At 35.7% G+C, this 27,879-nt stretch overlaps 4 protein-coding genes across 4 annotated transcripts; 3 read left to right on the forward strand and 1 right to left on the reverse strand.

Annotated features, from left to right (window-relative positions):
- Positions 1 to 15,044: 15,044 nt before the first annotated feature.
- LOC111210489 lies at positions 15,045 to 16,813 on the forward strand. The gene is made up of 2 exons (XM_022710904.2): positions 15,045 to 15,741; positions 16,242 to 16,813. Exons 1-2 carry the CDS (start codon positions 15,315 to 15,317, stop codon positions 16,769 to 16,771), a joined length of 957 nt encoding a protein of 318 aa, XP_022566625.1. The 5' UTR covers positions 15,045 to 15,314; the 3' UTR covers positions 16,772 to 16,813.
- Positions 16,814 to 17,367: 554 nt separating this feature from the next.
- Positions 17,368 to 19,927, forward strand: LOC106387332 (mitochondrial outer membrane protein porin 4). The gene is made up of 7 exons (XM_013827163.3): positions 17,368 to 17,623; positions 18,071 to 18,154; positions 18,252 to 18,319; positions 18,779 to 18,889; positions 18,978 to 19,064; positions 19,160 to 19,368; positions 19,444 to 19,927. The coding sequence occupies exons 2-7, from the start codon at positions 18,106 to 18,108 to the stop codon at positions 19,742 to 19,744; spliced, it is 825 nt and encodes a 274-aa protein (XP_013682617.1). The 5' UTR covers positions 17,368 to 17,623; positions 18,071 to 18,105; the 3' UTR covers positions 19,745 to 19,927.
- A 476-nt stretch (positions 19,928 to 20,403) lies between these two features.
- Positions 20,404 to 22,777, forward strand: LOC111210484 (AAA-ATPase At5g57480-like). The gene is made up of 2 exons (XM_022710893.2): positions 20,404 to 21,841; positions 21,918 to 22,777. The coding sequence occupies exons 1-2, from the start codon at positions 20,886 to 20,888 to the stop codon at positions 22,498 to 22,500; spliced, it is 1,539 nt and encodes a 512-aa protein (XP_022566614.1). The 5' UTR covers positions 20,404 to 20,885; the 3' UTR covers positions 22,501 to 22,777.
- A 1,896-nt stretch (positions 22,778 to 24,673) lies between these two features.
- Positions 24,674 to 26,938, reverse strand: LOC106387330. The gene has a single exon (XM_013827160.3). The coding sequence runs from the start codon at positions 26,787 to 26,789 to the stop codon at positions 24,858 to 24,860; it is 1,932 nt and encodes a 643-aa protein (XP_013682614.3). The 5' UTR covers positions 26,790 to 26,938; the 3' UTR covers positions 24,674 to 24,857.
- Between the last annotated feature and the right edge of the window lie 941 nt (positions 26,939 to 27,879).

Below are 27,879 nucleotides of genomic sequence, written 5' to 3' on the forward strand. Positions count from 1 at the left end.
CACAATCAGCCTTTGTGTCTCGTAGACTCATTACAGATAATATCTTGATCGCGCAAGAGATGTTCTACGCACTACGTACGAACCCGAGCTGCCAAAGCAAATATGTGGCGATAAAGACAGATATGAGTAAAGCTTATGATCGTGTGGAATGGAGTTTCCTGGAAGAACTAATGGAAAGGATGGGCTTCAACGGGAGATGGATCAATAGGATCATGTGCTGCATCTCGTCGGTATCTTACCAAGTCCTCATCAATGGGGAAGCAAAAGGAAATATCACACCATCTCGCGGACTGCGACAGGGTGACCCTCTGTCACCATTTCTATTTATACTTTGCACAGAAGTGCTCATCTCTCAGCTTAAGAATGCGGAGCAGGAAAAGAAGCTCACTGGCCTAAAGATTGCACGAGCCAGCCCGCCAGTCTCGCACCTACTCTTTGCCGATGACAACCTGTTTTTTCCAAGGCGGACCAGGGAGAATGCAGTGAGCTGATGAAAATCATTGACGTCTACAGCAACGCCTCAGGACAACAACTGAACAAATCAAAATCTTCAGTGATGTTCGGTTCTAAGGTAGTAGCGTTCTAAAAAAATGACCTGAAAAGGTCACTAGCCATAAATCAAGAAGGTGGAATGGGTATGTACCTCAGACTACCTGAAAAGATATGTGGGTCTAAGAAACAAGTTTTTAGCTACGTCCAGAGCGATTGAATGATCGCACAAACTCTTGGTCGACGAAATTGCTATCAAAAGGTGGTAAGGAGATCCAGATCAAAGCGGTCGCCCAAGCGGTACCATCTTTCACCATGTCATGTTACCTCTTACCACAAGGAATTACGAAGAAATTAATGAGTGCAGTCTCGCGTTTCTGGTGGAGCACCAAGATCAATAATAAGGGACTTCATTGGGTAGCTTGGGATAAAATCTGTGTACCTATGGACGAGGGCGGACTTGGTTTCCGTGACTTTCACGCGTTCAACCTTGCCTTACTAGCAAAACAGTTGTGGAGATTACTTCAGTATCCTCACTCTCTCTTAGCTCGAGTTCTAAAAGGTAGATATTACAGACACACAAACCCGATGAATGTGCAGAAGGCAAACAACCCATCCTATGGATGGCAAAGCTTATTAGCCTCAAAAGAAGTTCTTCACAAGGGTCTCCGGAAGAAGATAGGAAATGGACATACAACGAAAGTATGGGAGGAGCCCTGGCTCCCAACGCAACCAGCGAGAGCACCACTTAGCATTGACAACGTCTGAGACGAAGACTTCCGCGTTCATCATCTAATTGATGCTCAGAATCAGTCTTGGAATCTAGAGATACTAAACGCAGTCATCGCCACGGAGGATATTCCCAGGATTACATCACTCCGGGTGAGCCGCACAGGTCGACATGATAGTTACTTCTGGGATTTTACGAAGTCCGGAGTATACTCGGTGCGATCAGGCTACAAAAGAGCCCACGAGCTCCACTCTGCGGCCAACCCGAACGTTGTAACGGAACCTAGTACAACGGAACTGAAGAAAGCAACATGGAAGCTCAAAGCCCCATGAAAACTTAAACACTTTCTATGGCAAGTTACAACATGATACCTAGCGACGGCGAAGCAACTTAAAGTGAGACATTGTGCTAATGAAAGTATATGTGTTCGATGCGGTGATGAAAATGAATCTATCAATCACACAATCTTTGAGTGCCCACCGGCCCTACAATGTTAGGCTCTATCTGATATACCATCTTCTCCGGGGCTGTTCCCGAGTAACTCTCTATACTCAAACATAGATTTCTTGTTATTTCGTGCTAAAGAAACTGGAGTGAGGTCAGAGGTACTGGCCGCATTCCCATGGATCGTTTGGTATATCTGGAAAGCGCGTAACGAGAAGATCTTCAAAGACAAGGATATCACGCTGTTGGACTCACTGCAACTTGCGGTTAAAGAAGCAGAGAGCTGGACACTAGCGCAGAGAATATCGGAAGACACAGAGGGTGAGAGGGACGAACAACGAAGAACACGACACAGTACTAGTATACAAGAGCTTCTCACAGCTAGATGGAGATGTCAAACTGATGCATTTTGGATAAACGAAAGAGACAGAGTCGGAATGGGCTTCGTATAGCTGGAGGACGACATACCGATTCTATTTGGAGCACATGGACTAAGTGTCGCCGTATCCCCACTCCACACCGAAGCCGAAGGGCTACTGTGGGCGATGCAGGAAGTGCTGAGGCAAGGAATCAGAGCGGTACGTTTTGAGTCTGATTGTGAACAACTAATCAAGCTGATAAGGGATGACGAAGATTGGCCTGCAATGGCATCTGAATTAGACGAGATCAAAGCTTTATCGGCTGAGTTTATTGACTTCTCCATAGCATACATTCCAAGATCTGCGAACATACGTGCAGACTCTCTAGCCAAAGGGGGAAGATCACGCGTTTTCGGATCATCGTTCGTCAACTGCTTTGCACCAAGTTGGCTAGCTCCAGACGCTGTCCAAGAAGTTGCTAACTAGTTTCGTATAAGTTTTATTTCCGATGTCAAAAAAAAAAAAAACTCAAAAAGATCCAGAAAAACTTAGATACATATATTGAGGCATTGTGATTTAAATCATTTTCTCATATGTACTTAGTTATTTTGTACCAGTAGTTTATGATAAGCCATGGTAAAATATAATACCCCTACATTTTTTTTTGGGGGGGGGGGGGGTGTCATGGAAACTGAATGCATTTTATGTGATTGATTATGAGGAGACGTGTAAGATGAAGCGACCAAAATAAAGTTAAAAAGGATGGTTGGACTATGTTGTTGTTCACCTCAAATCTATTTGTCCTACGATGGGACGACATTAATACTTCATGTGACGAATGACGATTAGTCTACAATACATAATATGTAGTATGTACTTTATATATACCTTACTATGTATTGGATAAAACGCATACGGATAATTATACGATAGATTGCGTCCACCATTATGACGCTTTTTTAATGGAGAAGAATGTCTATATAACACTATGCATGTACCTTCATATCATCCATTCTTATACTGTTTTAGAAATTTATCATAAGAATGTTATAATTATATTGATGGGTTTTTGCAAAGTTGCCATCAAGAATTAAAATTTTGTGAAATTTCTCAATTTTGTGATTAGTTTATGTGAAACTATAACTTTAATTGTGAAATTTCTCAATTTTGTGATTAGTTTCTGTGAAACTATAACTGGCTGTTAACTTAAAAAAAAAAAATATTATGGAAGTGATTGGAATGAGTCGTAGATCTGTGTTTTTTGCTGTAGAATTTAAGCTGTATAGATTTATTTTGTGAATTTTTTTAATGTAACTTTGTAAATCAGTATTTTTTTGTTATAAAAATAAAGATCTCTATTCTTTTTAATTTTGTAGAGATTTTTTTACTGTAAATTTTTTAAAGAAAAGCAAAACTTGATTAGTTAATATACATGATTTTTGATTAAATTTTGGATGTCTAAAGTATCTGCATCTACCACCAACCCCCTATAATTGACTTTTTACCCAAAAAAAAACCATAACTGATTGATAATTTCCTATTGTAATTGCATCTCTATAAATAATAAAGTTATTATCTTAATTGCCAAAATAATTGGTTAACTTAAATCTAATTTTTAAAAATATCAAAATATCAAAATAGAGAAACATGAAACGCTTCGTTGTCTTACAAATTAGATCCCTTACATGTATTGGGGTAGAGTATATGTTGAACCGAGTATATCATTTGTTAAATATATATATGATTAAATAATTATAGCAAAGTTGCTCTCAGGATGGCACATGGGAAGTGAATGCCTGAATGGGACTGAGTTATAAAGCTAAAAATATTCATCAAGTTGATTCGTTTATGTAAATTCGCCGTACGACTTCAACCAATAGCAACAATGACACACATAACGCTCCCATAATGTCCACTTACCTATAGATTGAAGCAAAAATAAATAATAAAAACTAAAGATCAGATCTGATCACTATAAAATTAATTAATTCATAATCGTTTTTTCTTAGAAAGAAGAATAAGGGAATGATTAGAACAAGATTAGACCATGATTGTGGGATTATAATCTAAACAATCGGCTAAGTTTGCGCTGAGCATTTTGTCTCTTTATTACAGACACAACACAACAAGATTTGTTTCGCATGATTTGTTATGTTCATGTTAATTTTCTTGATAAGTTCTATACAGATTATAAATTAAGATATTTAAGGGGGGGGGGGGGGTAATAAATGTTAATCCGATATATATATTTATATATATATATACTCTAATCAGTCAAAGCATATAAAATTTGTACTTTGTAACAAATATTTGGTCAGCGATTTGTAGAAATATGTTATCAGTATTATGTACATCTTTTGAAAGAACTTAGACGGGAATGGTTGCGAACATGTTTTTCCTTTGTCCACTTCTAATAACAATATCTTACTTCAATATAAAATCCAAATTTTATCTCAAATTCTTGTGTTCGTGAATGGCACGCTATTGCAATTGCATAATGAATAGTAAAATAGAGATATTGGATAATAGTATAACTATTAATACTTAGTATACATAGTTACTTTATGATGGAAATTAATATTAAAATTAACTATATTCAATATATCTGTGAAAAGAGTTCATACCACTGTACATGCTTGCACTCCACATATCAATTCAACAGTATTAAAAGATGATATAACTATGATACATACATGTTGATAGAGTGATGTGAAATAATAAGTTTGTGTTCTGAAAATACTTATTATTCATTCATAAATCATAAACATACATATGTAAGATGCATACTTTCTTTTATTGTCAACAGGTTACAGGGTTCAGACATTTTATAGTCGAAGAGTTGAGCTACGTTATATAAGTTTTTTAAGATAATATAAAAAGTATAGGAAAATAGAGAATATCACTTTACATTTTCAAGTTGTATGATATAAAACCTCCAAGTCTTATCAGGTTTTATATTATATAGCATAAATAGAGAATATCACTTTACATTATCAAGGAGAGATAGTTAAGCACATAGTATTAATGAAGTTTCTTTCAAAATCACCGATGTAAGAGTTGGTAGCCACTTGTGGAAACAGAGAAACAATGTCTACAGGAAGCCAGCTGCACAATCTGTAATTTACCACTTGTAGATACAGGAAAACAATGTCCTTGCACAACCGCATTGTCTTGCCTCCAGATTCTATCCACCGGCTTATAGACAAAGAGATGCGCAATACTATCACTGCAGACGAGAGAGGAAGCACTTCCTAAGTCTCACGTCCAAGTAGATGCGTTGATCAACCTATTATCACTATGTTTTTTTATTATTTTTTTTGCCATGGTGTAAGATGCTCTAGATTCTATTTTCTGTAAATCTCTTTTCATATCTATGATATTTAACTTTTAGCAAAAAAAGAAGAAGAGAGTTTGTAGCTTCTCTGTAGCGAAGGTCAATATGATCACATACCAATTTGTCTATTATAAGGAGGTAGTTTCCTCGATGGTGCCGTCTCCCATACTATTATCTCCACACATGATAAATCATTGTTTGGAACGTTAGTTGAGTGTAAACCGAGCAGGGACATAGAACTCAATTGTGGTTGATGATATGTCTTATTTTGTCTGACCAAATATTAAGGTATATTGTTGAATGCTAAAATTATTGTTTTAATAAGCACTCATCAATTACTCAATGAAATCACTTTCAGAAATTGTAAAATAAAAACAAACAAAAAAACTATATGATAAATGTTAGGGAATAATATAAACATGTAAAATCACCATTCCAAAGTGTGATTATATATGCTATATAACAATTCCTGTATCGTTATTGGTAGGTCCATGACCTAGAATCTCAACTTAGAAATTTAATCGAGAGAAACAAAGAATTTCGCGATGGACCACGTAAAAGACAACATACTTAAGAAAAGAGAACTGTATCTTATGGTGCAAGTCACTATGCAAGCTTCAATCGCTGTAAACTTTCAACTTGTTAGTGGATAAATTATAAACAACAAATTCGTGTTCTTATATATATATATATAGGTATATATATTCTTATGCATAGAGGAGGATACTATGCATAATGTAATCTCAGTTCATCATTTTATTGCGTTCTTATCCGAATCTCCATGTCACTTTCTTATAGCGTCTTATCCTACCTTGATTATATATCCATCCACTAAGAGTTAACATATCCTTAAACAATCGAAAATAGCGACAGATTAGTGATATGAATTGTTTGGCTATGAAACAATGCTAAATTATAATGGTTTTGGACCTTTTGTGTACATTTTCCAACGGGTCACAATTAGATTTTGTATAATCATTTGTAGTTTTACTATAAGCCACGCCATGTATTGTATATAGTAACTAAAACATATTTAGAAAGTTACTGAATCTACATTGGTTTGGTTGGAATTGGAAATATAGCAATGATTATAATATAAACCTTCAAAAATGTAGCGTTGGGAATTCTTTTGTGCAGGACAAAATGCTGCCAAAGAAGCATTCGAAAAGGCCTGAAGCACATAGGCAAAATTTAGAACCTAAGAAGAAGAATAAACATGTGATTTAAATACTTATTTTTGGGTTATCTCCTAGGATGAACCTTTAGCTCCACAAACCAATAGGATTGTATTATTTCATATTCAATATTTTTTTTAAAAAAAAATAAAATATTGTCAAATTATATTATGTTTTTAAAATAAAAAAAAAATTAATAAAAAATAGTAGTAATTATAAAAAAATATTTTTAACGTCGTCAGCAAAACACTAAATCCTAAACTATAAATAAAAAACACTAAACACTAAAACACTCAAGGGTTTAGGGTTTAGTATTTTAGTTTTTTTGATTTAGAGTTTAGGATTTATCCAAAAATTTAGGGTTTACCCAAGGGTTTAGGATTTAGGGTTTAGGGTTTAATTTTTTGTTGACAACGTTAAAAATATCTTTTTGAATTTTTTTTTATAATTACTATTATATTTATTTATTTTTTATCTTTTTATTTTAAAAACATAATATAAATTGACAATATTTTGTTTTTTTTAAGATATCAAATATGAAATAACAAAATCTTATTGGTTGCTGAACCTATAAGTTTACTCTAGAGGATAAACCCAAAAATAACTCTGATTTAAATATAGTATTAAGGAAAACAAGTGACCATGAAATTCAAGATTCATGCAGTAGAATAGTCAAAAAGATGTTGCCTATAAAGTTTTCCTGCATATGGTAGGTTTAATTGAATAGATGATTAGATGGGATTATCAAAGAAAATAAGGAGAATAAAAAGAAGAGGACATGGCTGATAAAAAGACGAGAAGAGAACACAATCAAAGTGTATATGCATTTCTGTTAACTTTGTTAAACAAAAGTTTCAAACAAAAAAAAGTGGCAGACAAAAGAGTGAAACAAAGTTGACTATTCGAATCTCCAAGCGTGAACATGAAACTGATGTCTTGTCAATTGTCATTTATTCCATACGCTTAATTGTTTTGTTTCTTTTTGGTGTTGTTATGAGAGGTTAAAATCGTTAGCTTTTAATATTTTTAATATTTTTAATGTCATTAACAATGTATGTGAATGTCATATTGTAAATCCACGGTTCTTTATCTACGGAGGTTCACAGATTTATTGTTCTCAAAACCCATTGATTGGGATCTTCAACGTCGAATTCGACTTCTTTGCGTTTTTTCTAACGCAGATTTTACGACTACAGGTGAAGCTTTTCTACGGATCTCTTCTCTCTTTAGTCACATCTATCTTTCGTCATGTCTTAGTTATTTTTGCTTATCAGTTTACCGTCGAAAATCTCTCCAGTTGTAACCGACTTAGTCCATTGGACATTTAGTTTTAATATAAGCATCTGATGTTAAAAAAAAAAGAAAAAGTAAAGGGCCGTACGTATCCGGCAAAGCAAAACAGAAACAATTATCTCAAGTCGTGTCATTTTCTTACACCTTTTTCAATTACTTTATACAACGGTATCATGTACAGTATGCTACACGCACAACAATGGTATATAGCCAATCCTCAAATTTACGGTTTTTGAAAAAAAAAAATACACAACTTTGGGTTTTCTAAGCGCCTTGAATCTCTTGTTAAGTATGGAGTTCCTTAGTGATAATGGGCTTTAGTTAACAAACGGCTCACGATCTCTTGCTTTCACTAAAAACATCTTTGCAACAACATTTCTAGGCGTTGAATCAATTAAAACCGGTAAGAGTTCCATGCAGGGAGCTTAAACAAATAAATGTATGAATGATTTGTAACGAGTAACCATTAGATTAATGAAGCTTTAGAAATGAGAAAGCAAAAAACGGAAAAAAAATGTTATAAACTATATAATATGCTCGAAAACATACTTGCATCCCACTTTGTTTTTTAGAAAATTTGATTTTTCACTCGCTATATCATATTGATACTCGTTTTAAAACTTTAGTTTTTCCAGTTTCACTTCATCTGATCTATTAAAACAAGAGTATAAAATAAAAATACTCTTAGTGGGGCTTATTGGATCGATGATTTGTGGGGATTTGGAGATATACCAAATTCAAGGGGTTTTATAAGAAACTGGGATTTGAGAAAAATTTTAGGAGGTAATTAGAATGGAATTTGGAGATTTTAGAAAAAAAATAAAATGAATAATTTGAATTTCATTTTTTTTTAAAACAGACACATTATTATACTTGCCCAGAAGATATGAAAACTACATCTGAAATCATCAAGATTATACTCACTATTTGTGGCTTGGCCATTAGGTACATGTAGCAAACCACTCTATCTTTTTTTTGAGAAAAAACACACAATCTTTCTCAATTACATATGCAAAGATGGGGTCTCAATACATTAGTTAGAAACTGTATATCTGATTAACCCTCACAGATCACTTTTATTTTCCCGCAAGCAAAACAAAGAGATAATAACTAATGACAATAGACAACTTCGTACCAAATGCATAGCAATATTGTAATCATCTAAAGGGGACTGATTTCTACTCAATTTTGATTAAGCGAGCAAAACAAAACTCATCTAGACTGTGACAACAAAGATCTTCAAGTAAATCGAAGTACTAAAACACACAGAACACTATGTATGTCCCACAATTGATGCCATAAGACAGAAGAAGTTTCAGTAATTCCACTTCCCAATGTAATTGTTTAGTCACTGCACACACAAGTCCATATAACCATAAGACTGAAGGGTATAAAACTCAACAACAGTTCAGTTGAAATCTTATAATAGTGATGATCAAATTGGTCCACACACTTGGCAAAAAATATGCAGTGTTTGCTGTATTCGAAGATGGACTGGCTCGCTGACAAAATGAGAGGCTGCGACCATACTGTCTCGGCTACTCACGGCGACATGGACCAGAACACAAGAGACATCATCATGACTCATGATTCATGAGGCAGTTACGTCCGGTTCTTTGCATGTTCTCATCACCACAGATCCTTGGCTTGTGGTATCAGTGGCCAGCAAGTTTCACTCGGTATCAATGTCCGTATATAGGAAGTGGAAGGTTCGGGTCTTCGAGAGAAAAGGTGTGTCAATCAATTTTGTGACGTGTGATGATGAGATAGTTATGTTATTCAGAAGTTATATACCATTGTTGTTAAGGAGTTACCTTTCGATGTTGCCAGTCTACTGTGACTGAGAACTTCGCCGTCCGTACTATCACCAGAAAAGAAAGGTTTCTTGTTTTGAAAGGGTCTCTTTGATCTGATTTTTGACCCCTTCATTTCTTTCTCAATTTACGAACATACGAGAGCGACAAACCATTTCTATGGTTTGATCATTTTATTTCTGGGTTTGTAGGTTTAAAGTGAGGAGATATAATAATCGCCTTTTTCTTCTTTTTGAAATTCCATATCTTTACATGGTATTCATTGCTATTGTAATTCAAGTGTAAATAATTTTTTCTGATAATTCACAAAAATTCTTGATATGTATCATTGATGAAAGAGAAATTAGGAGCTACACCAACAAAGTATAGCGTATTTAGCAAAATACCAACCTTAAGCGTTTATACACTGTGCATTTTTTATTAATACACAAAAGCCCCTACCCTTACTTCTCTCCAACTGACAATCTCGATAGGCCAGATCTTATACGAAGATTTTACGCGGATTTTGCAAGCTGTCACAAAATCTTCTCAAATATATTGTTGTCAGAAAGCAAACACGTACCGTCTCTTCTATGTCATGTAGATAGAGTCAATTTCGAAACTTCATTTCTCATTTCAACATCTTTCTTTTGTAACTCTCTCCCAGATTCCATATTTAATTTCTAGATCAGTTGTTCAACCATCATCGTTGGATTTACCGGAGACGATGAAATCAGAGGCTATTCAACCACCTCCGTTGGATTTACCGGAGAGAATTTTTTCGCTGCCGGTGAAAAAACTTTGGGGGTTCGCATGCGGTATCAGACAAATACTCAACTCTCAAGTTCTCTGCTGATGCGTCTCCGGTGAAGCTCTCCGCAGCTACGTCTCCGATGAAGCTCACCGTCTCTGTATCACCGATCACTTTCTTCTTCCCACGCGTCTTCAGTGAAGCTCTCTGCCGCGCGTCTCTGGTGAAGCTCTCGGCCGTAGCTTCTCTGGTGAAGCTCTTCGTCGCTGCGCCTCCGGTGAAGCTCTCTGCCGCTGCGCCTCTAATGAAGCCTTCGGCCGCTGCGTCTCCCGTGAAATTTATTTGCCTTTGCATCTCCACTTGAAGCCTTCTCTAGTGAAACCTTAAGTTATATATGTTGTAGGATTGACAAGTCATATAAGATCTTCATTAACCGTGTACATATTATATTGCTTGTATAACAACTTGATACTAAAAAAAAATCCAGTTTTAGTCTCAAGTAACTCATTTATAAAGGTGTATATATTATATTAGCTGTCTAACAATTTGTCATTTACCAAAGAAAATATTTCCAAAGCATTATTTGTATATTTATTTCATATATCATAGCTATGAGCTTGATTCTTATGATAGCAAAGAATGTGATATTCAAAATCGAACGAGTTTATCTAAATAACTTGTTTGTTAACCGTGCAAATATTCTATTAACTGTCTAATAACTTGACAATACAAACAAATCAATTGTTATCCCAAATAACTCATCTTCTAACCGTGTATATATTATGTTAGCTGTCCAAGTCACTTAGACGTCTAACCTTTCTTAGTGCGAGGTAAATTTATTTTTAGCTGAGCTTTGTCTATTTTATCTGGTTACAACATTTTTCAAATATTTTGTATTCCCTTTTGGTGAAACTAATATTATTTTTAAAAAAATACATAAATTTTTAGTAGGGTATACACCATCTTAGTATAACATTTGTAATTATTCATATGTTTGTCTAATAGAATTTACAAATAATATTTGTATTTTGAATGTTAAATTTCAATTAACTTCAATGGAAATATCAAAGAGCTTTTACACAGCCTAAGGTAAAACAAGTTTTGATGATACTAAGTCATTTAGACGTCTAACCTTTCTTATTGTGAGCTAAAACTATTTTTAGCTGAGCTTTGCCTATTATATCCGGTTAACAACATTTTCAAATATTTTGTATTTCCTTTTGTTGAAACTAATATTATGCTTAAAAAACACATAAATTTTTAGCCGACTATACACCATCTTAGTATAACATTTCAAATTATTCATATGTTTGTCTGATTCAATTTACAAATGATATTTTTATTTTGAATGTTAAACTTCATTTAACTAGCTTGCAACCATCATGTTTTATATTTTTTCATTTACCTAACTTTATATGGATATCTACTATTGTATTTTATTTAAGGTTATCTATTAGAATATATGTAAAAATAATGTGTTAGCGATGAAAATATATAATTAGCCGTCCAGGTTTTGTTATTGGCCAGTAATATTTTTTATGCAAGTTTGTAACCCGCACATATGTCTTTCAGATCCATTGCTGATGTGTATTTGCGTCACTTTGAACCACTGGGAATTTCTTCTACCACCAAAAGCTACACCGCCACCGAAGTTGCTTGAATTTAATCTACCAAAAACTAGCAGTGATCATTGATCTAGGTTTCTAATTTTGGATGAAACTATTGGCTATAACGGGAAGAAAAGCTCAAATCTGATATCTATCACACCCTTCACGATGAACAAACGAGGAATTCGATGGAGAAATAAACCTACAATAATAACAAAGAGTTCATAATCTATAGGTGTACTGTGACCACTGTTAATAAAAGGAAAACAACAAAATCTTCTCCGAGAATTTAACACAACAACCGAACAACGTGGATCGTCGTGCAATCTTAGTTGTTAAGGATTCCTTGCGATTGCTGAAATAATCTTCTCAGATAAAAACACGACGGAGGAGTAGATATGGAAAGGATTGTGGAAGAGAAATCAAAAAGTTTCACTAATTCTTTACATGGTTTCTCTGTCTAAAGAAAAACTAAACAAAACCTTAACTAAATCTATAAAATATCTTCCAAATCCTACTACTGCACACCTAAAAACCTACTTGCCTAAAGATTAAAACGAAAGTAGCTTAAAAAGGGATAGGAAAGTCATTTAGCATCACTCTGAAACACTATACAGCCCAAAGTTTTACTGTTTTTGGTATATACTTAATTTCCATGTCTTTCATTGGTTTTGAGCTAATTAGCTCTTGATGAAATCCATATTTTCCAATAAGGATAGATTTGATAGGATTTTTACAAATGTTATATCCAATAACCTAGGATTTATAAGAGTTTTTATAAATATCATATCCAATAAGAGAGGATTTGGTAAAACTCTACTATTTGATGAAACCCTCAGTTCAATAAGCCCCCGTTAATTTTGCAAGTTATTTACATTTCAATGTCACTAATATATTTAATGAACATATCTTTAAGTTTTATTTGTCTTTTACATATAAATAAATGTATGTTCTAAATCTATTTTGAAACAGAAAAAAAATGTTAAAAGCTTAAAATTAACTCCACAAAATATTCCTAATATCAAAAACATTCCAAATTAAAGCATTCCTAATGTATTGCTATCAAATTAATTAAGAAAAAAATCAATCTTTTGTATACAATCTATATTCTTTACTTGAATATTTGAAACACGAATATTCTTTTTATAAAACTACTTCATAGTAGAAAATTAAATGTTCTATTAAAAAATCATAATATAAAATCTTAACTAACCAAATATGATCTACTATAAAATATTTTAAATTAATATGAAATATTTTATCGTAAAATATTTTATAAATTAAAATTTTTTTAAAAAAATGTGAAATATTTTGTCTTAAAAATAGCATCTGATACCTAACTATTTATTCCTAAAGATTAAAAATGTTTAAAACACATGTAAATAATCAATTAATATCACCAACTGGAAAATAATTATGTAAAATAAAAAAATGTTTATACATATGAATTTTATATTTACGTTATTGATTCTATTGGAAAGAAAATATAACAAGACAAATATATATAAAATTGGCTAATATTATTGCTGTTGAAAATAAAATAAAATTATTGTCGATCTCTCTTATCAAATTATGTGTTTAAAAACTACATATTAAATAATTATTTCATATTGGTAAGTTTTTAATATATATATATATATATATATATATATATATATATTTATAATCAATCTTATAAAATAAATTTTAGACAATATAAAAATTAAATAAAATACTTGCACGGGCGTGCATGTCAAAATCTAGTGACTACATCATAATATTTTTACCGGTTTCGTTATATTCTTCTATTGTTTTTAAATCTAAGTTGTACGAAGACATTTTCAAGTTTTATTCGTTACCTAGAGCAACCATCATATCCTCTTATCATATATCCTTAGACTTACACCGATCATATCTTGCAACCATCATCATATCCTCTTTTCTTGATTTTACAATTGAGTTTTCCGTCCCTCGGCCTACTTTATTCGGATGGATCATGGATATTTTACCTAGTTGGGCTTAATTTGAATATTGGTCTTTATGGGAAAATGGCTATGTTGACCTTCCTTTTGGGCCCACGAAAGTTCCAAATTACATCGTTGACTAAATGAAGAATATAAAGTTCCCATATAGTTTTCCTCGTTTTGACTTTGGAAATTAAGTCTAGGCATCCTAAAATACTTACGCATATAATTTGGAATTTCATATGAAAAATATTTCTAAAAGCGTAAAAAAAAAGTATTGTGTGAAAATTTGAGGTGATTCATAAAAGATCTAAGCAAGTAGAGAGAGAATTTTTACCAAAAAAAAAGTAAAGAGAGGAAAAGGCAACACAGTACGATGAGATCTCTAAAAAGTCAACTCGTTAATTAACTTTACAGAGAGGAAGTGGCAAGATGAGACTGTTGCGGGTCACGAAGTTCGAAGCCGACCACGTTCTTAGTTTTATTTTACCAAATTTTTATATTTGACTCCAATCACCAAACTTTCGATTTTGCAAAGCTATATGTTTAAATTTTAAAATATTTATATTAACAAACGTTAGGCTTAGATCCACCGCTTTTTCTCATATAATGTTTTCAAGTTGATCTAATTTGACTTATATTTGTTGAAATATTGTAGCCAATACATATGATGATCATTCCCATCAGAATGACTTAGTTATTAAAAACAATTAATTGGTATTTGATTATTAACACCAATAAATTCAAATTTGATTATAAAAAACAATTAATGATACTAATTCATTTAAACTATAAGCTACCATAATATTTAAAATTATAAATTATATTAAAAATTGGGATTACATCTTCAAGTTTAAGAAATAAAAATAAATAAATGTTCACTCTAAAAATATATGGATCAATAAACTAGACATAACTCTTGTGAAACTATTGAACTCTGAAAACTCCAATATTTTTTTTTTTGATAAAGCATTCATAAATCACGGCGAAAACTCCGATATCATATTATGGTTAATGGCTATGGAGTATATATTGTATTCTGATATAGAAATCTTTTCATCTATTTATTTATTGACTATTGACCACACTATCTTAGGCTGAATGCACTTTAAGTACCTAAACAAAAAGGACTATTCACGAGTAAATCAGAATCTAGTATCATATTAATATTGTATAAAAAAATAAATAAAATAGAGAATCGCATGTTAAATGGCGTGAAATACTGAAGCACAGCACTTGCTTCGTTTACAAACTCTGCTTTGAACCTCACGTTCCTTAAGCTTCTCAAAAGTTCTTTTAACGTCTCCTCTAAGGTAAAATAGTTTCTGCTTTTATTTAGTTTCTTCATCTTCTTCCTCTGCTGCAACATCTCCACGTCTATATTGAAGAAATAAAGATGAAATATTCTCCAAGATCGGACGGCAGAAAATTCATCATCCCTTCTTTCTTATTCATCGTGGCTCTCTGTGTATTAGCTTTCATCAACGAAGTTAGATTCGACAGTTTCTTGAGTTTCGGACGATGTGCTTTGTCGAATGTTCCGAGGAACAGCAGTTCATTGGAGACACCGTTGTTGTCTTCTTCTTCAGATGATGATGAGATTAGGATACTTATTGGGATTCTTACACTTCCCGATCAGTACCCACGTCGGCATTTTCTCCGGATGATCTACGGCACGCAGGATGTTCCCGCCGGCGTTAAGATCGACGTGAAGTTTGTGTTCTGTAACTTGACTAAAGAAGACCAGAAAGTGCTTGTCGCTTTGGAGATCATGCGTTATGATGACATCATTATACTCAATTGCAACGAGAATATGAATAAAGGTAATTGGTTTATCTCGGTTTATAGTCAATTTCGGTTCGATTTGGGTTGAAGTTGATTTATTTAGTTCGCTTTGAAAACGAATTTCCCAATTCAAGCAACTGTTATTTTTGTTAGGTTTTGGTTTGGTATATACAGGCTTGGTTCTGATTTGGTATACCATTTTAGAATAAAGTTTTTTTTTGAAAAAAAACATTTTAGATTATAGTTCAATTCAGTTTAACATGGTTTCAATTTTTGTTTTATAAAAAATCGTTTATTTAGAGAATTTACAAGCGCAGTTAGGCTATAATTTTCTATATATTTAATTTATTTCAGTTTAGCAAAAAAACAAAAGAAGTTTGTTTCACTTTATATTAGGATTTGTTACTATATAAACACACAAAATTCCAGTTGAATTTATTCTATCTCTTTCGGTTCAGTTTTCAGTTCGATTTGGACTAGCTTAACCGATTGGAATAGTTGTAACACTTTTTAACTAATTTAATTCTTCTATTTACAGGCAAGACCTACACATACTTCTCAAGCTTACCAGACTTATTCAACGAAACCGATGCACCAAACCCACCATACCACTACGTAATGAAAGCCGATGATGACACGTATATAAGACAAGAAAGCCTCGTAGCATCTTTAAGACCATTACCTCGAGAAGATCTCTACTACGGCTATGTCATTCCATGTCCAAGCATGGACCCGTTCGTACATTACATGTCAGGAATGGGCTACTTAGTCTCGTGGGACATCGCAGTTTGGCTCAAAGACTCTGAAATTCCCAAGAAACATCTAGAAGGTCCTGAAGACAAAGTGTTTGGCGACTGGATTCGAGAAGGAAGACGAGGGAAGAACCGGTTTAATGCTAAATGGTCCATGTATAATTTCCCCGAGCCACCGACTAGATGCACACATGAGCTATGGCCTGATACTATTGCGGTTCATTTGTTGAAGAACCAAGAGAAGTGGATACGGACATTGAACTATTTCAATGTTACTAGCAATCTTAAGCCTTCTAAATTATACCACATACCGTAGATAGATCCATCTGATTTATTATAATTCATACTTGTTTTTTAATTGGTTTTGTGATCGTTAATGTCTTTTTAAAGTTTAAACAATCGTTTGTCTAACTAAGGATTTCAGATATGTTCAATAGTCTTAGAATACTTGTGGGCGTTTTCATGGTGGCCCAAAAAAACAATGTTCAACATCAATATATATTATCTTATAATCAGTTTAAGTACATTACATTACTTTTTAATGCTAATTTATTATACACCAAAATATAGACGATATTTACATCCAATAATTCTATAAAATAATTTTATTCACACCAAACTAAACTGAACCATTTGATAAAATTTTATGTCTCACGGTTTTGTTTGCACAATGTTAGAAATTTTATTTTTCTTCACTAATCTGCTTACTGAAATTATAAAACAAAACCGGGTTAACAAGGGAAGCTCCATGCAAACCGATTGCAGGGGTCGTATCGTCATTTCGTGCAGCTGACGAAGCGAGTCGGCTTGGGCCATCAAAATGGGCTTCACGAGCTGGACACAGCTTTGTCTGTGACAGAACCTACACTATATCACAGGCGAATTAGCAAAAAGGCTTTTCTCAAACAAGAAAAAAAAAAAAAGCGTGCGAGCTCGTGACCTAACGAACCTCAACGCCAGGTGACATTATCATTGCTCACGGCGAGAACGTTGGCCTCCTCGTCTCGTCTCCCTTTGAGTTTATCGAGGCCTTTTTTACTACTTACTGTCTTCTTCTTCAAAGCCGCCGTCGCCTGATTCCACCATCATCGAGGGCGACGGAGCAGCTAGGGTTTATCAATCGACCGTGAACCGTTTCGGTGATACTATTCGTCGATCTTCCGATTTGGTAAGGAATCTAGATAACGAGCTAACGTTCTTTGTTGATTCATGTGGACTTCGTGAGATTGGCTTTTGATCGATTCGATTCGATTCGATTCTGTCGATCTGTTTCTCGCCATTTGTATGTGTGTGTGTGTTTACTTCCATAGATAGTTTCGGTAAACCTGAGGAGTACGTATTGTGATTACACTCATTGCTTGTTGTGATTCTCTTTGATTTTATTCGTGATTGTAGTTTCATATGTATAGGCATGGTTCTTGTGGCAATGAAGAATTGCTTTCTGCTGCAGCCTCTGTTGTTGCGGTTGCTATAAGATAGCTTTAACTTTTAGGTATTTGAAGATTCTGATTGGTTGATTAGCTCAGAGCAGTGTTAGAACTTGGAACATATCTTTTTGTGAATTGTTCAATATTGATGACATGCCTTTGATTATGTGTTGCTTCTGAATGGTCAGTGTTTGTTTGCTGAGCTTCTTTTCTACACTAGAAGATGGGAAGCAGTCCAGCTCCGTTTCCGGATATTGGCAGGAAAGCCAAAGGTAAGTTTAGCAGATCGTTGTCATTGCTTTTTCTGTGTTTGTGGTTCCCTTTTGCTTCTCAGTGCTGGCCATTTATTTACTATTTGATAATTTGCAGATCTCCTGAACAAGGATTACATTTTCGACCAGAAGTTTACTCTGACAATGCTGAGTGCCACTGGAACGGTATGTCGTATATCAGCTGCAATCTTAGTAGGCTAAATGCTTATATGACCTGCTGAAAATTATCATGCCTTCAATGTAGAATCTCTGCGGGTAAATGTTTTTTTGGGGGTGGGGGTTCAAAAGTTAGAGATGCATACCATAAAATTCGTTATTAGAAAGAAGCAGTCAACTCAATTAAAAATAGGAGTACTTCAGAATAGCTGCTCTGCATGCCTTTGATTTGATTCGTAAAATTGTTGCACTAGTTCGTAGAAGCAGGTTCTTTGATAGCTCGTATTTCGTAGTTAATGTACATACTCTGGTTTCCAAAAACATGGACTTCGTAAGCTGGAGAACATTTGTTGTAGTTTTGTTGTCAGCTAATTATGATTGTTTGGCTCAGTTTCTACTTCAAACAGTTGCACTTAATTAACTTTGAACCTATTTAACTATACCGTAATATAATTTTCTTTCCAACAGGAATTCGTGGCGACAGGTTTGCAGAAGGATGATTTATTTTTTGGCGACATAAGCACACTATATAAAGGTCAAAACACCATTGTTGATCTGAAAATCGACAGCCACTCAAGTGTAAGTAAATATATGTAGTGATGCATGCTTTCTGATCTTTTGCACCTTAACTGTCCTTAAACCATATTACCGAAACGTATTTATGCAGGTGTCGACAAAAGTAACTGTCAAAAATCTCATGCCATCTGCTAAAGCTGTTATCAGCTTCAAAATACCTGATCACAAGTCTGGCAAGGTCAGTGCATTATAACCCATATAAGAAACGACTACTCTAGTCTCAGTCAGTTTCTGCACGCTTTAGTCTTAACATGTGTCTCTGTTATAATTCAGCTGGATGTGCAATACGTTCATCCCCATGCGACGCTCAATTCCAGCATTGGCCTCAACCCAACTCCTCTGCTTGATCTGTCAGCAACTATCGGAAGCCAGACTGTTTCCCTTGGTGGTGAAGTTGGTTTCGACACAGCTTCCTCGTCACTAACCAAGTACAACGCTGGAATTAGTTTCAACAAGCCAGACTTCTCTGCTGCGCTCATGCTGTAAGTAACAACAAACACCATGCTCCTCCCTTTAAAACCCTTTTATGGAACTGAAAAGAGTGATATAACTTGTAGGGAGGATAAAGGGGAGAGTCTAAGAGCTACTTACGTCCACACGGTGAATCCAACCACATCCGTTGGTGCAGAACTGATCCGTCGCTTTTCCAATCATGCCAACAGTTTCACCATCGGAAGCTCTTACTCCGTGGATCCTTTTACAACGGTGAAGACAAGACTCTCTAACAATGGGAAAGCAGGGATGGTGGTACAAAGGGAATGGAGACCCAAGTCTCTCATAACTCTCTCAGCTGAATATGACTCGAAGGCTGTGAACTCTTCACCGAGGGTTGGTCTCGCTCTCGCCCTCAAACCATAAAAGAAGCAAGTGTTCTCTCAACTTGGAATACAATTTTTTCACCATGCCCAAAGAAATGTATTTTGGGTTATTAAATCACTTTTGCACTAATCTTTTGCTTTATTTATTTTCATGGTGTGATATGAAAGAAAAGGGAGTGAGAAAACCCCATTTTTGGAAAAGAAAGTTGTTTTTGTTTCTTTAGACTTCTGTTTCAAGTTGATCAGTTTGTAGAGATACAAATACAGTAGGCCAACATAGATATAGTCCATCAGGATGGGCTGATATCATCAATCAATAAAAGATTTGGCTAAGAGTAATTCTGCAAATTCAAACTTTTCTGTCTTGCTTATTAAGACCAATCATTCATTAGTCTACCAAAGAGATCTGTTCTGACAACGCATTCCTTGGTGAAAAGATCTAGCCAGTCTTTTCTATTATCTTTTTTTTGTCTCACTGAGATTTGAGAGTTCACTACCTAAATAATCTAAGCAAAACAAACGGAGTGATGTTTGAAAGGTATCAGTTTTCACCACCTCAGCATTGAGTATACTTGCATTTTCCATAATAGTAATTACCTTCCATATTTTAAAATTTTCTTTCCTATGAGACTAATCTTAAAATCAAATAACTTTTTACGGTTTATAATATCTAAACTTTAATAGTAAACATTGATTCATTTTTTTAAAGAAAAAAAACGAAAAATTTGACCAATAATAAAAAAAAGAACAGAAATGTCTCAAACAAATCTTGACCATAAATCATTCAAATTCAGCAACCTCATTAATAGTCATAAATTCAAAGAAAATTACAAAACTCAAATTTGTTTTTCTCTTCTCTTTCATTTTACACTTGTTCCTTAACCTCTTTGCATTTGTCACTATCACCATTCACCACACTCTAACATAGCTTTACATTTTTTTCTGAACTATTCCTTTTCTATTTAACTCTCTCTGTAAAGTTTTTCTCGCGAAATTTGTCAAAGAAAATGAAAAAAGAACCCTTATTATAAATTGAAAGAGACCATCTCTTCTTGATCTCTCAAAGCTTTCACTTTTTAAAAGAATCTTCTCCTTAGTTCACACACTTTTCTCAAAAATCCTCTGTTTTCTCTTCTCCCTTTTGTCTCTGCTTTGATCTCATCTAAATAAACAAAAAAAAAATGAAAGAGTATTGGACATCACTAGCATCACTCCTCGGCGTCTTAGCTTTCTGTCAGAGCCTAATGCAATCAATAATCCCACCGGAGCTCCGTTTCGCCTTCCTCAAATTCTTCAACCGAACCTTCCACCTCTTCTCCTCCTACTGCTACTTCGACATAACGGAGCTCGACGGCGTCAACACCAACGAGCTCTACAACGCCGTCCAGCTCTACCTCAGCACCTCCGTTTCCATCGCCGGCAACCGTTTAAGCCTCACCCGCGCCGTCAACTCCTCCTCCATCACGTTCGGTCTCTCCAACAACGACTCCATCGTCGACACTTTCAACAACGCCACCGTCCTCTGGGAGCACGTCGTCACTCAGAGACAAACTCAGACGTTCGCGTGGAGACCGTTACCTGAAGAGAAACGTGGGTTCACTCTCCGTATCAAGAAGAGAGACAAAACATTGATCTTAAACTCTTATCTTGATTTCATCGCGGAGAAAGCTAAGGAGATCCGTCGGAAGAACCAGGACCGGTTGCTTTACACGAACACGCGAGGCGGGTCTCTGGACTCGAGAGGGCATCCTTGGGAGTCTGTTCCTTTCAAGCATCCGAGCACGTTCGAGACTCTTGCGATGGATCCGAAAAAGAAGCAAGAGATCATGGATGATCTTAAGGATTTTGTGTTAGGTCAAATGTTTTATCAGAAGACAGGTAGGGCTTGGAAGAGAGGTTACTTGCTGTATGGGCCACCGGGTACCGGTAAGTCTAGTATGATCGCAGCCATGGCGAATTATCTAGGCTATGATATTTACGATCTTGAACTCACTGAGGTGCATAGCAACTCGGAGTTGAGGAAGCTGCTGATGAAAACGAGTTCTAAGTCGATAATTGTTATCGAAGACATCGACTGTTCTATCAACTTGACGAACCGGAACAAGAGCAGTGGACTCAAAGCCGGTCCTGAGCATAGGCAAGTGAAATATTAGTTTTAATAATTGTTTTAAAAATTATTTATACTAAATCGTTTAAGACCTCCAAAATCTCAGGATCGGCTCTGAAACACGAAGTGGGTCAGGTTCGGGTGAAGAGTCTGGTAATGGGAACACAATAACGTTGTCTGGTTTGTTGAACTTTACGGACGGGCTTTGGTCTTGTTGTGGAAGCGAGAGGATCTTTATCTTTACGACCAATCATATAGAGAAGCTTGATCCTGCGTTGCTTAGGAGTGGGAGGATGGACATGCATGTGTGCATGAGTTACTGTGATTTCTCGTCGTTGAAGATTTTGTTGAGGAACTATTTAGGGTACGAGGAGGAAGACGTGGACGACGACGTTTTGAAGGAGATGGAGAGAGTGGTTGAGAAGGCGGAGATGACGCCTGCGGATGTAAGTGAGGCTTTGATCAAGAATAGGAGGGATAAGGAGAAGGCGGTTAGGGAGTTGTTGGTGGAGTTGAAGAGTAGATGGGAGAGAAATGTGAAAGGTGGGAAGTTGAGGGGTCAAAGTGGAAATTTGAGGGAGTTGGAAATTGTGGAGGAAGAAGAGAAGAGGGCTATAGATAGTCAAAATGAAGATGGTGATGATGTTGAAGATGAAACTGAGCTCGTGGACAATGTTGGTAAAGACTAGAGAGGATTCAAAATAAACAATGTACAAGAAAATGGTGAAAACTTGTTATCTTTCTTCTTTTCTTTACTTGATATGGGTTTTCTATTTTTTTTATTTTGGTTGTTGAAGTGGTAGTTGAAACCCTGAAAGTGACATAGCTAGAACATGTTAGAGTTGTGAAAGTTTTAACTAAACGAAAGTGATGGAAAAGTCTCACAAAGGTGGTCAGTAAGGCAAATGGTTGATGAGGATATTGTATGTGGGAAATGGGAATGAAAAATGCAAAATGTTTATCTCATTGGGTACTATTAATTAGCATTGTCAACTATAAAATAATATTGGACCAAAAATTAGTCAAATTATAACCATGTGTTGTCAATATTATAGTATTTAAAGTATACATTCTTATATTACTGCGAAATTTTGGATTGAAATCGAGGATCCTCCTAAATTTAAATTAAAACATATGTATATAGTGTTAGTTTTTGTTTCCAACGTTACTCAGTTATATAGCCATATGTACATGATTGTACCAGCTGATTCGTTTTATAACGGTTATTATATCATGTACACTCATGGTTTGATTATCATACTATTTGTAGGATTTGGGTTGGATAATGAATAGTAATCACATGTTAAGTACTTAAATTATCCATCCAAAGTAATATTGTTATTTTTACTCAACAAGTTTATATGATTTAAGAAAATATTGACGGAATTTATCAAAAACCTATACAAGAATTTGGATAGGTACTGTGCTTAAAACTAAGTGTAAGCCAACCATGACTGAAAATATATCAGAACTCGGAAATATATTTTAAAATATTATAATATCTGAAACAACCGATTCAAACTATTCTTTTAAAAGTCTATGGTCTAAGTCAAGATATTTGAAATCTCTATAGTTTGAAATATTGTAATATCTGAAAGTTCAACCAATTAAGTTCCAAAACATATTTTCAAACATAAGTTATCCAGTCTCAAGGATTTAACTCAATTACTAAAATATTAAAATCACAATAACTACAATTGTCTTTTCATAGATGATAAGGGATCAAACTGATTACTATAGTACCTAAAGCTCTAAAGAACACATGATTCTCGCACTAAGACGATAATGGATAATTGCAAACGGTTTCAGACATCTCGCTACCTTCATGTAACGCATGCAATGCCATTTGTTAATCCTGTGATTGTTATAATTGGTAGTTTTGTGTGGTGACAATATAGCTGTCATGTATTATTAGGTAAGGAGTTTATAATCATCTTTCCACTATAATATATTAATATGCGTAGGTTCTTATATGTCAATGAACACATGTTTTTATATGTTCTTTTAATCAAAAGTGAAGTGTTAAAGACTTAAAGTTAACGATTTGGTAGACCAAGTTGCTCAAAATCTCTGTTTTCATCTCTTTGGAGGTTTGTGTTTAAAATAGTTATGTTATTATTCAATTGATTTCTTATAATCAACTTGACCACTAGACATCACTCTAGAATAAAACACAAATTTGTAAATTCTTGTTATTGTTTTATTTCTGCAAACCGTAGTTAGGACGGATTGCAATTGGTGTTAATATTCACATGACATTATTATTTTAAAGAAAATAAAGAAATGTCATGGTGGATATTTGACCTAAGAATGACATGTTTTTTTCTTCTTTGAAAAAGGGCATAAGAATGACATGTTTCATTGCTGTATTTCGGCTGGTATAGTGCGTTTCATATTTTAAAAAAGAAAAGAAATGTATATCGTTACTGGAGTTACGACCCTTCAACAAAGCCTTATTATAGAAACATGCAAAGGCCTAAACCCATAGAGCAAATGTCATTAACCAAAACATCCTCATGATCAGATTTTTTTTGTTTTATGCGTGTAAACTTGCACACACGACACATTATATGTTCATGTCAGTGTATAACATTTTGCATTTGTTATGCTTATATTTGCAATGTAATAATATTTAGTGAGAAACCATTTCAAAATTGTTTGTATGTTGTCTTTATAGGATAAAATAGCTTATCTTTTCAACAAAACTACAATTATTCAAAAAAAAAAAAAAAAAAAAACTACAATTATTCAATTATATCAACTATCATTTGCGAATGATTAACAGACTGAAAGAATTTTGCCAAGTATATTTTATGATAAACTTAATATTGTGTAACATATTCCAGTAATGATAATCGAAACTAAATGTAAAAACAAATGTAATAAAAACAGAACATAACAATGAGTCGGATGTCAAGATACACAAGTACACAAAACCTTACATGAAAAAGAGAAAAACAGAATTAACTTCCAACAACGGCCAAACTCATTATGACATTTGAGAAAAAAATTATAGACAAATGAAACTCTCTTAAGAGAAACTTTATCAATTGCACATGTAGACTCCGGTTTCGAACCTGTGATCTACCTCATAAAAGTCAGTATTGCCTTCAGCAGCTGGGCGTAGACTGATACCAGACAAAGAACTCTTTCCCTGAACTGAGAACTTCACGTAGCAGATGATCTCTGGTTCTTCCTCGCTGTTATCTGTGTCTAAAGGCATCCGAGCTCTTAGCCTCCCGGGACTTCCATTGAGAGGAATCTCAGGGACTTGCCATTTCAGTTCTCGATCGGTTCTGTTCAGTATCGCTTTAGGAGAAACCTTAAGCAACGTGGGATCAACAGGGAGTTTCAGAATAAAGTCGACGTCTTTCAGAGGCTGAGGTAGGTCCGGGCTTGAGACGTATTGTATCATCAGCGAGAGTAAAGTCCCACTGATTCGTTTCACCATACGGACTCTAAGAGGCAAAGGTGTTAGCTTAGGTTGCAAGCTATACTTCAAGATAGGGATTGGTTCCTCTGAAGGAGCGGTTCTCACGTGAAACAAACCGTTCCCTAAGCTACTGATCCGAGAACTCTGCATAGAGAATCTCTTAACAGGAGTAGTACCTTCAACACGGAACGAGAACTCTGTTTCTTTCTCTTCACCAGAGCCTTTAGGTGGCATTGTTTTCAGATAGATCACACCCATTAGTCCTACTCTAGCAAGCAATGATTCCCTAAACTCGGTTCTAATTTCCTCAGAGATATACATTTCAGGACCTTTCATCTCAGGCTTCTTAACAAGGTTATCGACATTACCTCCATCTTTTCCCTCCACTGCCTTGGGATCACTGGTGTGCAAGAGCTCAAGCCCGCCGAGTCCTTCCTTCTTTTGAATCTTCTTTGGTCCCATGAACTCCGAAGGATCCAACCCACCTCCCCAGGCATCACTAAACGCTTCAAAAGTCTCTCCAATCGTGGCCTGCTCGTTGCTGAACGCAATCCCACCGTACTCCCCTTCGAACCCTTCCACGTTGATGTGTGTAGACTGCGTTGCTTCCGCTGGAGGCAATGTAGTCACCTCAAGTCCCGCCAAAGCTAAAGTCAGATCCTGTGAGGAAGGATCCTTCGTCTTCTTGAACCCGCCTACAAGTTCTTTCTCCTTATTGATCTCCTCACTCGCCGCGAAAGGATCCTTATTCTCCACCTCCGGCTCTTCCTTCACCTGCTCTGCTTCTTGCACCACAGGAGCCAAGCTCGCAGCCATTTCATCCCCCGCGGCGATAGTCTCCGCCGGCAACTCGAATCTCGCGTTGGAGAACGCGTTCACAGCGGCCTGATGCTCCGCGGCGTGAGACTCCACCGCCATCCAGCTATCAGCTCCTCTGATCTTGTTCTCCGTATCCAAAGCCGAGTGGACCATCTTCGCGATCCCATCTCCGTGCATCGCACCAAGCATCGCTGCAAGACGAATGTTACTAACACCACGCAAGACGATGTCAAGCGCCATGTAGACCTCAGCGTACTTCCTCCCAAGCTTCTCGGGAGTCACCTCGACTCCGCGGCACGCGGTTACGATAACGCTAACGGCCTGGTTCACGATGTGGATACACTCGAAGACGTTGATCGAGTTGTCGTGATCGGCGACGGTTACGCCGAGGATGTAGATCGAGTTCACGAGGCGGTAGACGACGCGGTACTTGCTCTCCACGCCGACGATTACTTGTCCGTTTGAAGCAGCGAGGGGATCGTCGCCTACGAATTCCGCCGCGGCTGCGTCGTCGGGATCTGCGGCGGAGGAGGAGGAGGAGGAGGAAGGTTGAGTGTGTTTCCGATTGGGAGGAGGTTGTTGCTGCTTAGAGGAGGAGAATGCTTGGCGCGTTTGGCGGAAGTAGGAGAGAGCGATTAGGGCTCGTGCCGGTGGGAACCATTCTCTGGTTTGGAGTAGAATGTCAGATCCGTTAACCGGTTGAAGAGCTAGGGCTAGGCACGACATGATCGCGATTCGAATTTGATCTGTGAGATTCTATAGCTCGCGAATCTTCAATCTCGATGTAGCCTCCGTTCGATTAATCAATCATTCAGAGCATCATCAGATCTGAGAACAATCGGGGAAGAAGAATGAAAAGGAAAAGGAAAAGGAAAAGAAAGCGATATTCGTAAAACGACATCGTTTGCTACATTATTCTTGTTTTACTGTATTGGGCCTAAAACTGAGCTGGAACATAGGCCTAATTGAAGAGAAATGGTTTGCCACTTTTCAGGTTTCTGGTTCAGCATCAAGGTCCATTCGGGTTTTGTATGTTTCGGTTAATAATATTTTGAATCCAAATATTTTGATGGAATTTAAATCTAAAGTGAAATCCAATATTATTCAACTTGTGGATTTGAAGAACAAGAGCAAACAAATCCATGCTTTTTATCTGGTTTTTGACGTAATTTAAGCAGAGATGATGCTTTGTTGTTCTCTCTGGACAATCCACGACAAAGAAAAACGATAAAAACTTTAAGAGAATAAATCAAGTAATCTAATGGCTTCTCCAAAGAAACAAGAGATTAACACAAGATAGAAAGAAAAGAGAATTGTTTTTGAAATCCGTATTAACCATTCGAAGACTAGATTTCTCCTCGGCCAGCAGAATTTATCTTCCACCGTCTAGCCAAATAAATCAAACTTTTGTTTCTTTCTTTTTTTTTCTCTTTTTTTCTCGATAGGTCTTTTACTCTTTTTTTTTTTTTTTTTATAGAAGAATGACGATAGATAAGGTAATGGTCCAGATTTGAGATAGGAAGAAGAAGAAGAAGAAGTGTTTTATGGAAGATGAGAAAGATAGTACCGGTTGAGTGGTTCTGATACCACTTGATACGTCCTAGATCGAACAGAATCACTCAAATGGACTGAAGGGATATGAACTAGCCAAAAGGGAGAACTGGTGGATTGACTGGTGACACAAGAGGTGTGGAAAGTCTCTTGATACTACCACACTTCAGTTGTTGCTTGATATGACGCACAAGTCCAACAAAAGAAGGGTTTCTAAACGTTGCTTGATATGACGCACAAGTCCAACGAAATAGAGAATGTTTAC

The sequence above is a fragment of the Brassica napus genome, chromosome C3 (genome assembly GCF_020379485.1).
Source record: "Brassica napus cultivar Da-Ae chromosome C3, Da-Ae, whole genome shotgun sequence".
In the NCBI taxonomy this organism is placed as follows: Eukaryota; Viridiplantae; Streptophyta; class Magnoliopsida; order Brassicales; family Brassicaceae; genus Brassica; species Brassica napus.

What these genes read in the sequence shown, in the direction of transcription:
- LOC111210489 (XM_022710904.2), top strand. Translation starts at nt 15,315, where the DNA reads ATGAAATATTCTCCAAGATCGGACGGCAGAAAATTCATCATCCCTTCT. An exon ending in CAACGAGAATATGAATAAAG is followed by an intron (nt 15,742 to 16,241) that starts GTAATTGGTTTA and finishes TTCTATTTACAG; the next exon opens with GCAAGACCTACACATACTTC.
- LOC106387332 (XM_013827163.3), top strand. Translation starts at nt 18,106, where the DNA reads ATGGGAAGCAGTCCAGCTCCGTTTCCGGATATTGGCAGGAAAGCCAAA. An exon ending in TGCTGAGTGCCACTGGAACG is followed by an intron (nt 18,320 to 18,778) that starts GTATGTCGTATA and finishes TCTTTCCAACAG; the next exon opens with GAATTCGTGGCGACAGGTTT. An exon ending in TTCTCTGCTGCGCTCATGCT is followed by an intron (nt 19,369 to 19,443) that starts GTAAGTAACAAC and finishes TATAACTTGTAG; the next exon opens with GGAGGATAAAGGGGAGAGTC.
- LOC111210484 (XM_022710893.2), top strand. Translation starts at nt 20,886, where the DNA reads ATGAAAGAGTATTGGACATCACTAGCATCACTCCTCGGCGTCTTAGCT. An exon ending in AAAGCCGGTCCTGAGCATAG is followed by an intron (nt 21,842 to 21,917) that starts GCAAGTGAAATA and finishes CCAAAATCTCAG; the next exon opens with GATCGGCTCTGAAACACGAA.
- LOC106387330 (XM_013827160.3), bottom strand. Translation starts at nt 26,789, where the DNA reads ATGTCGTGCCTAGCCCTAGCTCTTCAACCGGTTAACGGATCTGACATT.